The following is a 12171-nucleotide window of genomic DNA, read 5'->3' on the forward strand; positions in this document are numbered from 1 at the left end:
GACAAAAATGGGTTTTCCCCCCCCCCCAAATACGTCTAATCACTGTTGGGATACACAGCCTTGTTTGGTGCCGAGAGCTCGTACAGTATGTGCATACTGGATACAAGTCCTATAGTTATCTGGGTCTCATGCCTTGCAAATGTTTGTATTGTTATTTATTTATTTATAAAAAATACAAAAAAACGTGTATATGCAGGGAATGTAATCTACCACATTTAGTACAGAGCATAAAGTACTGAATGACACGACTAATGATGCTAAGCTAGCTACTGTATGTATTCAGAAAGAAACATCTGCTTCAGGTTTCAGTATGTCAAGTTGGAAAACCCTAACATGATAGCACTAACTTGTATTCAACTGAGAGACTTTTTGTATTATTTTAGCTTTGTAAGTTACTCTTAAGTTTGTTAAAGTAAGGCAAAGTGAGATATTTCAAGGAGAAATCATCATGAATGTATCGTTTGTAAAGGAAAGAATGCTATAATGTTATTATGTAATGACTGTCTCTGGAATCGCCAGTATTTATATGCTGTACCTTAATGCCATTTAGGCCTTTCAAATAAAATGTGTTGCCTTGCGTTTGTGTGATCATGATAGTGTTCTGTAGTGAAAGACTTAAAATATTATCTTTTAAATGGAAACCAGATCAATGGAGAAGAAAAATGAATATTCCAAAAACATAAAATCATCAGTAGCACCATCTGCTGGGCTAAAGACAACATCACACCTTTTACCTTTTTCTTTTAAACTTATTTTGTAGTAGTTCTGATTACAGTGCAGAATTACAGTAGTTTTATTTTTTCCTTAAATACAATTGGAATAAAATAAAATGTTCTACGTTCAATCTTAAGTTTTTAGTTAAACTTTCTGAATGTGTGCGATGTTTTATGAGGTATGTCAGATTTCATAAAATGATTAAAGTTAAAACCATAGACATATCTATAGTTAAAACACTCTAATTGTTGACTGCTGGCACCTATGCTAGAGTAGTTAAATTTTTTTTTTTTTTTTTACATTTAAATTAAATTAGCATTAATTAAAGACTGCTGAAAGGATAGTTCACCCAAAAATGACAATTCTGTCAGAATTTAATTGCCATAATATTGATGCAAATACGGCTTTCTTCGGAACATAAATAACTTACTTATATAAAATGTGTTTACTAAAAACATATATTATTCAGTTCACGTACAAACGCTTCATTCACAAAACATGATTCGTTCACGAATCAGACTAGTCTAGTTCTTCCAAATCATCCTGTCGCAGCGGTTGACAGCAAACAGCAAAAAAAAAAAATAAAAAATAGTGTAATAATAATACAAATAGCACGCAACGTTATATGTACGATACTTCTTTCTAAAAAGTGTAGAGGAACCTTTAGTTTGCCATTTGTCAAGTTGGCTTATAAATACTTTCAGAATAAAAGTCTCCAGCCGTGCAGACATTATTTACCAGAAACAAGTTTTAATATTTGCTATAGTGGGATTAACGGCAAGCAATAGTAGTACCAGAAGAAAAATATAGCAATTAAAAAATAAAGAATTTTATTTTTATTTTAAACCTGTAAAAAATTACGGAAACAGTAAAGTCAGATTTCCAGAGGGGTGTATTCTGTGTCCGGCTTCACAGTGTGTATCTACGAGCAGCACAGCAGCGACACAAACACACACCGCAGGCGAGGAAGTCACCATAGCGCTACAAGCCAGTGCGTACTTATCAAAATCATGTCGAGTGGTGTGTTTTTATTAGCGACCTGACAACTCCAGTCTGCTGCCTACTAAATAGTCACCGTTATATCCTATGATACTGGTTTATAAGCCCGGTAGCCGTACAGTAACGCACTGAATGGCGAAGAGGAGAGCGAGACGCGGCTAGCGTTAGTCTGAAGCTGCGACTCCAGCAGCCTAACGAGATGATGCGACGTCAGTGGGTTTATGGTCAAATCTGCGGTTAAATAAACGCGTACTGCTGAATAAAACACTGTAGTGACTATATTAATCGATCTCTTACGGAATACGACTAGTTAGCAGGCTAGCTGGATGTAAATCAGGTGAAACTGAAAGGGTGTTGTTGTTGTTAGCTGGGCCAGATCGCTTATTTTAAGATCGCCGGCGGGCGCGTGAGATCTTTTGTACCAGACAAAATGGCAACAGGCTCCAGTTTCCATTCCGGAGGGAGTGGATCTAGAAACGGACCGTCATTCGCATCACCGTCGTCTTCCTCGTCTGGAGTGCCGGGACAGGCTCAGCCGATGGCGGTGGTTTGGGAATGGCAGGATGATCAGGGCTTCTGGAGGCCTTACACCGGACAGGTGAGCAGCTACATCGAGCAGTGTCTCCAGAGAGGAGCCAACAGCAACGGCATCTGTCTGGCACAGGCAGACCCCAGCCTGTCTGCGTACATCATCGACATCCCCAACCTCAAACAGTTCAGACAGGACACTGGTGAGTGGGACCTCAGACGTCTGTCTCACCACGCTACTGATGACCAAGAGTTACTAATATTACTGTGGTGGTGTAGTGGTTGGTATTGTGCTGAATATGAATCATTACCATCTATGTTAAACTTCAGACTACTATGGACTTGTTATGGTACATATCCCAAAATATCCTGGTACCCTAGTACTTTTTGGTGTTTTTTTCTTTGGTGAAGTTTATTGGAAGTACATTGTAGAGTCAACTTTGGTTCACAAACTGTCTGATATTCACGATTTAATCCTCAGTTTTATTCCACACACACACAATCATTCAAAATGTTGGAGTCAATAAGTTGCTAGTGTTCACCAAGGCTGCATATATTTCATCTAAATTAAGTAAAATAAATAGTAAAACTCCAAAATATTAGAACCTTTTCTGTAAATTTTAAAATGTGATTTTTTTCCTGTGATGGCAAATCTGTAGTTTCAGCAGCCATTACTTTAGTCCTCAGGGTCACACAATCCTTCAGAAATCATTCTTTTTGGTGCTCAAGAAACATTTATTATATCAGTGTTGAAAACTTATCAAGTAGCTTTTTTTTTCAGTATTCTTGGATAAATACAAAGTTTGAAAAAAATAAATGATTGAAATTGAAGTAAAATTCAATAAAATAATGTAAAATCTTTTGTAAAATAATGTCTTTTACTGTCACTTTTGATGAACTGAATGCATCTTTGCTCATATGTAAATAAATTATTATAATTTTATAATATAAAATAATATTTAAAAAGTTATTTTCCTTTAAAAATAAATAATTTTAAGCCATGTATATAGAAAGAGAGATATTTGATATTTCATAATAGCCTACTTGTTTTTGATAATTGTTTATAGTGGTATGTAGACTTTTTTTTTTTGCATTACTACACTTATGAAGTTTCTAAGAACATATAATACCTGCAGTTTATACTAGATTTTGAAAGATTTTTTAAATCATCTTGGACATTTTTACATTATTGACCCATATACTATGCTACGTGATGATATTACCACCTGGTAACGCCACAGTTCTTTACTGTAAAAGAGTGTTAAGAAGACACACTTATTGCTCCATTTGGATTAAGTAAATGTGTTATCAGTAGTCAAGGAAGTGTCTCTATAATCTACAGAGTGAAAGAAGCCTAGTGTGAATCCTGGAAATTCAGTTGCTCTAAATGTATAATATTTATGCTTCATCCTTGATAACAGGTCATTAAACCCTCTGGGTAAAGTTGTGTAGTGCTGCATTATGACACATAGGCTATTATATATATATATATATATATATATATTAGCGCTGGGTCTGTTAACTGGAGATTAGGCTTGTTTTTGGGGATGTTTGAATGGTTTTCGACACCTGTGGTCTCTACGGAAAAGAACAGGAAAGAGGTGACAAAAATCTCAGGAAATAAGCGAACAGATTCTGACAGAATGCACAGCATGTTTTGTGGATAAAAACAGCTCTTTTCACATTTGTTTTAGAAGAGAAGCACTTTGTTGTGGTTGAGAAATGTGTAGATGCTTTTTGGAATGATAATGATCTTGTGCCAATTACTGTGAATTTTTTCTTTAACCCGTTATAGGAAAGATACGCGCTGTGCGGAGATCCCTGTTCCCACAGTCCTCTGCTCTGGGCAGCGGGGTTCTTTGGGAGTGGGCCAATGATGAAGGAGGGTGGATGGCGTATGAGATCCGAACCTCTATTTTGCTGGAGCACAGCTACCAGGCAGGGCAAGCCACAGCTGACCTGAGCTCACACGGCTACAACTACATTGTGGACCTCACTGCTTTGGAACAAGTCAACAAGTCCACCAGTTACAGACGACGCGTCAGGCGGCAAGGTAGCGTGCCGTATCCTCTCGCTTCAGGTTCGGTTATTCACTCGGGCCCGGCCTGTACCTGTCACCAATGCATGAGCAATAACAGCACCGCCGGACCCATGCTAAGCCGGTCACGACATTCCTTCACTGCGGGGCAGGCCAACCGGCCCAGCCTCCAGCCCCAGCATGGAAGACTTCCTGGAACCAGTTCCTCCTTAGCCTACTCGCCCTACCCCAGAAGACCCCTCTCCATGGGGAACTTGTTATGGAATGGCCCCTGGAGCACCCCCACCTCGGTGGCTCATTCTTCAGGACCGCCACAGGCTTTTGGTCACCATGCAAATGGCTTAAGGTAAGACTACTAGGCCTAGTTCAGAAGTTGAAAAAATGCAGGTTATCCCTTATTTGATATTGTATTTCTATATTTACCATTTGTGACCCTGGACCACAAAACCAGTTATAAGTAGCATGGGTATATTTGTAGCAATAGCCAACAATACATTGTATGGGTCAAAATTATTGATTTTTCTTTTATGGCAAAAATCATTAGGATATTAAGTAGGGATGCTCATTTTAACCGTTAAGCGACCGTAAGAATTTTGACCGATTAATACAATCAGTTAAAGGTGGGGTAAGCGATTTCTGGTAGCCAATTTTGACATTTGAAATCACCAAAACAAACACACCCCTACTCCAAAAGGGTCTCGCCCCTATTTTGATAGCTCCGCCGCCTTAAGCCTTCTTTTGTTCCGCAGACGTTTTCCTCTTTTGTTTTTTTTTTATTCGCCATCTCTATCTTTCTGTCGCTCGGCTCGGCTAATGTCCGTCCTGTGCACTGAACGCTCTCTCCTCCACATCATGAGTAGACACGCCCCTTACTGCTGATTGGCTACAAGTTTGTTTTGCTACTCGGCCCGAATTAGTTTTCTAAAGCGTTTTTGAAAAATCGCTTACCCCACCTTTAAACGGTTTAAAAAGTCATACATTTTTTTTTTTCAGTAATTTATCAAAATATTTAAAAAGGTTTCAACAGCTCTGGTGGACATTCCTGCAGTCAGCATGCCAATTGCAAAAACTTAAGGGTGTACTCACTTTTGTGGCCAGTGGTTTAGACATTAATGGCAGTGTGTTGAGTTATTTTGAGGGGACAGCAAATTTACACTGTTATACAAGCTGTACACTCACTATTTTACATTGTAGCAAAGTGTCGTTTCTTCAGTGTTGTCACATGAAAAGATATAATAAAATATTTACAAAAATGTGAGGGGTGTACTCACTTCTGTGAGATACTGTACACTCCGTTCAAAAGTTTAGGGTCTGTAACATTTTAAAAAAGATATTTTTAAAGAATTATTTTATGAACACCAAGGCTGTATTTGCTTTATCTACATAAATATAGTTAGAGAGTAATATTGTGAAATATTATTAGAGTGGTTTCTATTTTAATATATTTTAAAATGTGATTATTATTATTTATTTATTTTTGTGATGGCAAAGCTAAATTTTTAGCAGCCATTACTCCAGTCTTCAGTGTCACATCATCCATCAGAAATCATTCTAATATGCTGATTTCTTAGTGTTTAAGAAATATTACTTATTATTTTAAATGTTGAAAACAGTTGTGCTGCTTAATGTTTTTGTGGAAACTGATACATTTTTTAAGATACGATAAGATTGTATTTATTTGAAATAGAAACGTTTTGAAATATTATGTCTTTACTGTCACTTTTGATCAATATAATGCATCCTTGCTGAATAAAAACATTCATTGCTTCTAAAAAATCTTACTGACCCTAAACCTTTGAAAAGGTAGTGTATGTTTAAAAGACATATCAGATGGCATAGCATTAATTACACCATGACAGCTTGAGAAGGCTGGGGAATTTCCTTGGATCGTATCTTGCTTTCATTTGATATTTAATAGGTCGTCAACAGGAATCTCAGCTAACTCAATTCCCTCTCTCTTTTGTATCATAAAAAGAACATGGCACAGCTTCCGTAATGGGAGTGTAGGTCATTGTGAAAAGCTTTTGTTCTCATGCATTAATGTCTATGTGCATTAAAGTATCTATGTATCTGTCTCCACAGCATCCCAACCATCCCTCTACACATGACCGGATCCAGTAATGTGAACTCTGCACTTGCAGGTACAGCACTCACCCGTCACACATGCCACACCAGAAAAAATCCTTACAGTGATGCACTGGGCTCTCCTTCTCCTCATCCCAGACAGTGTTTGATGCTGCAGTAGCAGCTGAACTGTTTCTTGGGAGTGTCAGTGTGAACCACACAAACGTTTCCCAGAGCAGTAATAGTCAGTGAAGTTAGTTTTGGCATTCTTCAGTGAATATGTCACAAGTCTATTCATGCCTCAGACTTGCGGTATATTGGTTCCACCTTGATGTTTTTGTCTTACATCAGCTGCTTGTCACATATCAGTTTATGACATTAGTGGCTTCATTGAGTCACCAGTTTGTGAGGTTTGAGTTGGTGTGCTTTGAAAGAGCTTGCCTTTCACGAATTTCAAGCTAATGGTGCGTGTCTGGGGATGTTGGATATCTGTTGCTCTTGTAGCTGACAGCAGCTGCACTAAGATGCATGAGGCGTTCGGGGAACAGAAAGACAGATCTGGGACAAAGTGACATTTCCAATGCAATTTTCACTAGACTGAAGGTGGCGTGATCGGTGCAAACATTAGATTAACTGTAGGATTTCTTATCGCTCATGATTAACTGTTGACCACTCCATTTTGTGGACATTTTATGTGATTATAGTTTTCATCCGCAGCACAATCCACGGACATTTTTGCGTGATTTTTGTGTATGTGCTGGCTTCTGCATGGACAATGGTGTGTGTGCGATGAGTGCAAATAGTTGAACACTAAACTATGTAGTGTGCAAACGATGAAGAAATCGTTTAGGACTATAATGTCAGACTCGGATGATCCAAACACAAATGTTTAGATGGGTGATCTGGATTTTGTGAGAGTTACAACATTGGTGTAAGTGTTAGTTGTTTGAATATTGAATGTTAAATAAATAGTTAACCCCAAAATTAAAATTATGATCATTTACTCACCCTCAAGATGTTTCAAGCCCATAAGATCTTTGAAAAACAAATTAAGATATTTTTAAGGAAATGTCAATCCCACCAAAACTTTGACGCTTCAAAAAGTTCATAAAGACAATATAATCCATATGAAATCCATATTAATTAAATAGTTTACTCCGTCTTTTGAATAAACACAGTTGCGTTATATGATTAACCTATGAAAATGGAAGAAACCAAACAAAACAAAAACTCTGAAATGGTTACTGAAATAGGTTTGAGTTGGTTATTGTAAAAAGTATGTATGAACAGCCAGAATTTAAAAGTTTTTTTCCTAAGAAGTTTTTCCCATGTCATTTTCTAGTATTGTACAGTCCTAGTTTGGAACCACATGAGAGTGAGTAAATGACTGAACTATCCCTTTAATATTTTGTGTGGTATTGTGCCTGTGTAAGTAAGGGATGTGGAAGATTATGATTGATTATCTTTATAATCAGTTTGTTGGTGGATTGCCTAAATTGTGGATTGCTTGAATGGCTAATCCACAATTTAGGCAATCCACCAACAAACTGATTATAAAGATAATCAGTTTGTTGGTGGATTGCCTAATCGTCTTAAAGGGGTCCTATTATGCTTTTTCACTTTTTGAATTTTAGTCAGTGTGTAGTGTGTATGTTTGGGCATAAAACAGATCTACAAAGTTACAAATCTCAAAGTCCACTCCAATGGGAGATATTTCGTTTTTAAAAAATCCCTTTTCAATAACTACAACAAACGGCTCGTTTTCCGAGTTTTGTGATGTCACAAAGCGGTCCATTAGAATATCATTAAAATAATTCCCGTCTACGGAAATTCGAATGGTTGGGGGGTGGGGAGGGACGAGGTCATGGTTAGAACGCTTGGTTGAGTGCATCAGACAAGAAGACGACGACGATGAAGAAGTGCTGCTGTAGCGTCAAGTTTTCGCAAGTTATTACACATGCACCTGAATAATTATGTATGTAAATATGTACAGTATGTCACAATTATGAAAACGTTTTTATAATAAATTGCTGACAGTACAATACTGGACAATGATGTAATCTGCACAATTTACACATCAACTATGAGACTACAGTGTTTCCCATACATTGATTTATTTGTGGCGCCCGCCACAATATCAAAACTGACCGCCAAAAATAGATTTTCCAAAAAGCTTTGACTTCGTTGAATAAACATGAGCACTGCATATTTCTAAATCGAAACCCGGTGCGGGTGTTTTTATGTCACTGTATTTCTGAAGGAAACCAACTGTTTTCAGAGAATTTTGGATGTCATTTTCATTTCTTCTTGCATGTAATGTCTGATAAAGCAGCGTTTGTGAGCGGAGAGCTGCTTTTGTGTACAGCGGTTACCAAGGAAACCTAGATCTCTACCACTCCAACAGCACCTTCTGCTGCCAGAGAATGGATTTGCATATATATATATGCCGCCAAAAAAAGAGTGCAAGTCTGTGGAAAACACTGGACTATGGTATAAATAAATTCAACTGTATAACAGTTTCACTGCAATTCATGTTATAATATTAGAATTAAAGAACAATAAACATAATACATATTACAGTTGCACTTATCTGTACATAGTAAATGCAGTTATTTTTTAGCGGTTGTTGACATCCTATCTAAAACGTGATTTAGCAAAAAAACTAAAACAAAACAACAATAACGTTACCACCATAGATATGTATATATACCACTCTAATATGTCTTGCAATATCCGTGCAAAGGTTCTGCGCGATTATCTTGTTCAATAATTTCGGGGTCTGAATCCGACTCAAATTGACATAGCAATATCGACGCCATCCTTAACTATACCGGAGCAGACGGAACTTGCTGCTTTGGCAAGGGGCGGGGCAGTACTGAAACACCATCTAAGCTGTTCGCCGATCACAACGCACTGGGACAGCTAACCAATCACAACACATTTCGTTTTTCGGAAGGCGGGCCTTCATCAAACCTGGAACTAATCGAGCCGTTTGTGCCAGGCTGGGGAGAAAGGTATGGTAATAATGTAAATTATGTGAAAAATAATGCGTTTTTCGAACTACCACGCATGAGAACATGTTCTAGCACACCCCCAAAACAAAATCAAGACTTTGTAAAGGAGCATAATAGGACCCCTTTAATGTACTGCATAATTACACTAATTTGGGTCCATCTGACCCCAACCAGATGTTTTTCACAACATGGGTCTCAAGACAAAATAGTTCAACTTCAGAAGTCTTGCTCTCTTAAATATGTAATGGTTATGTTCAGGTTTTTCCAAATGTGTTGGTGCATTTAAAGACAAGTTTAAAACCCTGTGCTGTTTTAATGTTGTTTGTGATGCATCAGGAAGCATACACTTTTCATGCTGGTCTGTTATTATGGTGTAATGGATTTCAATTTCCTAAATGTCACTTAAAAGCAGCTTGATTTGTGGTTGGTAACTTTACATGTCAATCAAATGGTCTCTTCCTGTCACCGTGGACCAGACTTTATGCAAATAGTCAGATAGCCAAAAGAGACCCGTGTTTCCTCTGAAGGTGGTTTGAATGATCGAATCACAGTTAGTCTCTGAAGCGCATTGGATTCTGTGTACTGCATTTAGCGTATTTAGTCCTAGATAAATATCAAGAGCAGGTGGGATTGTAGACAGCATCTATAGCTGGACTTAGGGCTGCACGATAAATCGCATGCAATATTTAATGCGCATCTTGTCAGAAAGCCGGTTCTGTAATCAGCGGTAAATCTCCATCACCTGCGGGCTTTCACATTGAGCAGCATTAACTACACAGAGCCGTTGTTCACTGATGAGCTGCGCCAAAAATCGCGCGAATATGAACGTGGTTTTGCGCAGCTCGTCAGTGAACAACGGCTCTGTGAAGTTAATGCTACTCAATGTGAAAGCCCGCAGGTGATGGAGATTTACTGTTGATTCAGAGTCCAGAGTGCTAACCATTACACCATGGAACCTTGACGACAGTGACAATTGCTCACATTGCCGCAAAGACTAAATAACAGATGCGCATTAAATATCGCATGCGATTTGTCGTGCAGCCCTAGTTGGACTGATATTGTTTCCTCTGCAGTAAGTAGGACCCTAAACTTTTCTTGACCTCATCAGAGCATGCCTCACTTGTGGTTGGCTTCTCCACTCTTTGCTCATTACTCTTCCTTTCCTTCACTCCTCCTCCTCCTCCTCCTCCTCCCTTCCTCCTGCATGTCTCCACATGGCCTCCGGCCGTTCCAGGCATGACTTCCATTTTGATGTCAGCTGCAGGACTGGGGGTTCGCTTCTTGACCGCCCCCTTCTCCCAGAGTGGCTCCAGCAGGCCCACCAAAAGCCAGCCCAGCTCCGTTAAGAGGGCAAAGAGACAGTCCAGGACAGGTAGTTAAGCACCGCCAACCAGCTCGACCAAACCTGCCCTCCGCTGGCCTGCAAACTGCTGCTGCTCCTGTCCTTTTTTTAATTGCTGTTTTTCTTACCATTCTACTTTCCGTTTATATTTTCCTCAAGGGGTTTGGTACTTCAGCTTCATTCTGACATGCTCCTTCTGGCCATTGCAAGATGTTTGTTTTGCTGTTTATCGCTTGCTTCGGCTGCCATGTTTTCACCCTTTTCATGTTAATGCTGTCATGGTCACGCTGTCTTGCTTCCATCTTCCCGATCACATAATGAATGCATCACTTGACACCTGCCTGCTCACCTGTGGGACACTGCAGACAGATGTCTGCTGGGGGGGTTTATGGAATAACAATTGTTTGCTGGTCTGTTTTTTCTTTCCCTCTAACCCTACATAACCTGTGTTGTTGTTAATGCCATTTATTTTAATGTCTTTAATACAGAAGATGAATATTAGGTTCAGACTGACACTCACAAGCAATGTTAGTTTACTGCTTTAATTTCAGCTTAATAAAACATCCTAAACACATTTTCTGTTGTCTGACAACTCTAAAAACTAACACCGGGATGTGTAATCTGAACAGTGTCTGCTTTGATATGGTATGTTAAAGGCTGATGAGTATCAAAAATTGACTGTTTAAAGGAGAATAGTTCACCAGAAATGAAAATTTTGTCATTTACTCTCCCTGATGATGCTCCAAACCTGTATGAGTTTCTTTCTTATGTTGAACATAAAAGAATATATTTTGAGGAATGCTGGTAATTGAACAGTTGATGGTCCCCATTGACTTCAATAGTGTTTTTTTTCTGCTTACTATGGAAGTCATTGGCTAACATCAACTGTTTGGTTACCAACATTCTTCAAAACATCTTCTTTTGTGTTCAGCAGAAGAAAGAAACTAAGATCTATATTTTTAAGTGACTGAGATGTCTCTCACACTCTCTGCCCATCACTGAGCTGAACGATGTGTTTTTGTGTGGCGCCCCCAGGTGGAAACCATCGGTGACGCGTACATGGTTGTGTCAGGCCTTCCTGTGAGGAACGGGAAACGTTCACGCAAAGAAAGAAGGCGTAACTTTTAGTCTCACTGCTATATGTGACATGTCGTGAAGACGCTGTGTGTTTCGTTGTAAAAGCGAAACTACTTTGTTTGGTCTTCCAAAAGAGGACAATATCTGCTTCGTCATGCCTAGAGCTGATCTGTGCTGGTCGCTGAGGGAATACATCAACTTTCACTGTGGACGAAGCGGAATCCAGCCCGGGGTCCGTCACATGTGGTTGCCGCTCATTCGTCGGATCCGCCGGGTGCACCGTTCTCGACCCCGCCGCCTCAGCTCGTGCTAAGCCGGGGCTTCCGCTCACTCTAGCCCGGCCTCAGCGCACGCTAAGCCGGGGCTTCCCCTCACGCTAGGCCGCTGTGTTTTTC

General features: G+C 39.2%; 1 protein-coding gene and 1 long non-coding RNA gene across 3 annotated transcripts in view; one reads left to right on the forward strand and one right to left on the reverse strand.

Annotated features, from left to right (window-relative positions):
* The first annotated feature begins 1620 nt into the window (after window positions 1-1620).
* Window positions 1621-12171, forward strand: part of LOC107691768 (probable E3 ubiquitin-protein ligase DTX2) — a 17083-nt gene continuing 6532 nt past the window's right edge. Inside the window, exons 1-4 of one of the 2 annotated variants that reach the window (XM_016490582.1) lie at window positions 1621-2444; window positions 4037-4625; window positions 6362-6420; window positions 10592-10729. In XM_016490582.1, the coding sequence (XP_016346068.1) occupies window positions 2144-2444; window positions 4037-4625; window positions 6362-6420; window positions 10592-10729 (1087 nt within the window). In that variant the 5' untranslated portion in view covers window positions 1621-2143. The remainder of the gene's footprint in view (window positions 2445-4036; window positions 4626-6361; window positions 6421-10591; window positions 10730-12171) is intronic. The other variant, XM_016490583.1, reaches the window with a different exon arrangement.
* Window positions 9343-12171, reverse strand: part of LOC107691769 (uncharacterized) — a 13944-nt gene continuing 11115 nt past the window's right edge. The window contains exon 3 of the long non-coding RNA XR_001634568.1: window positions 9343-9479. This is a non-coding gene — a long non-coding RNA (uncharacterized LOC107691769). The remainder of the gene's footprint in view (window positions 9480-12171) is intronic.

Source organism: Sinocyclocheilus anshuiensis, unplaced genomic scaffold (assembly GCF_001515605.1).
Source record: "Sinocyclocheilus anshuiensis isolate Anshui unplaced genomic scaffold, SAMN03320099.WGS_v1.1 scaffold246, whole genome shotgun sequence".
Lineage (NCBI taxonomy): Eukaryota > Metazoa > Chordata > Actinopteri > Cypriniformes > Cyprinidae > Sinocyclocheilus > Sinocyclocheilus anshuiensis.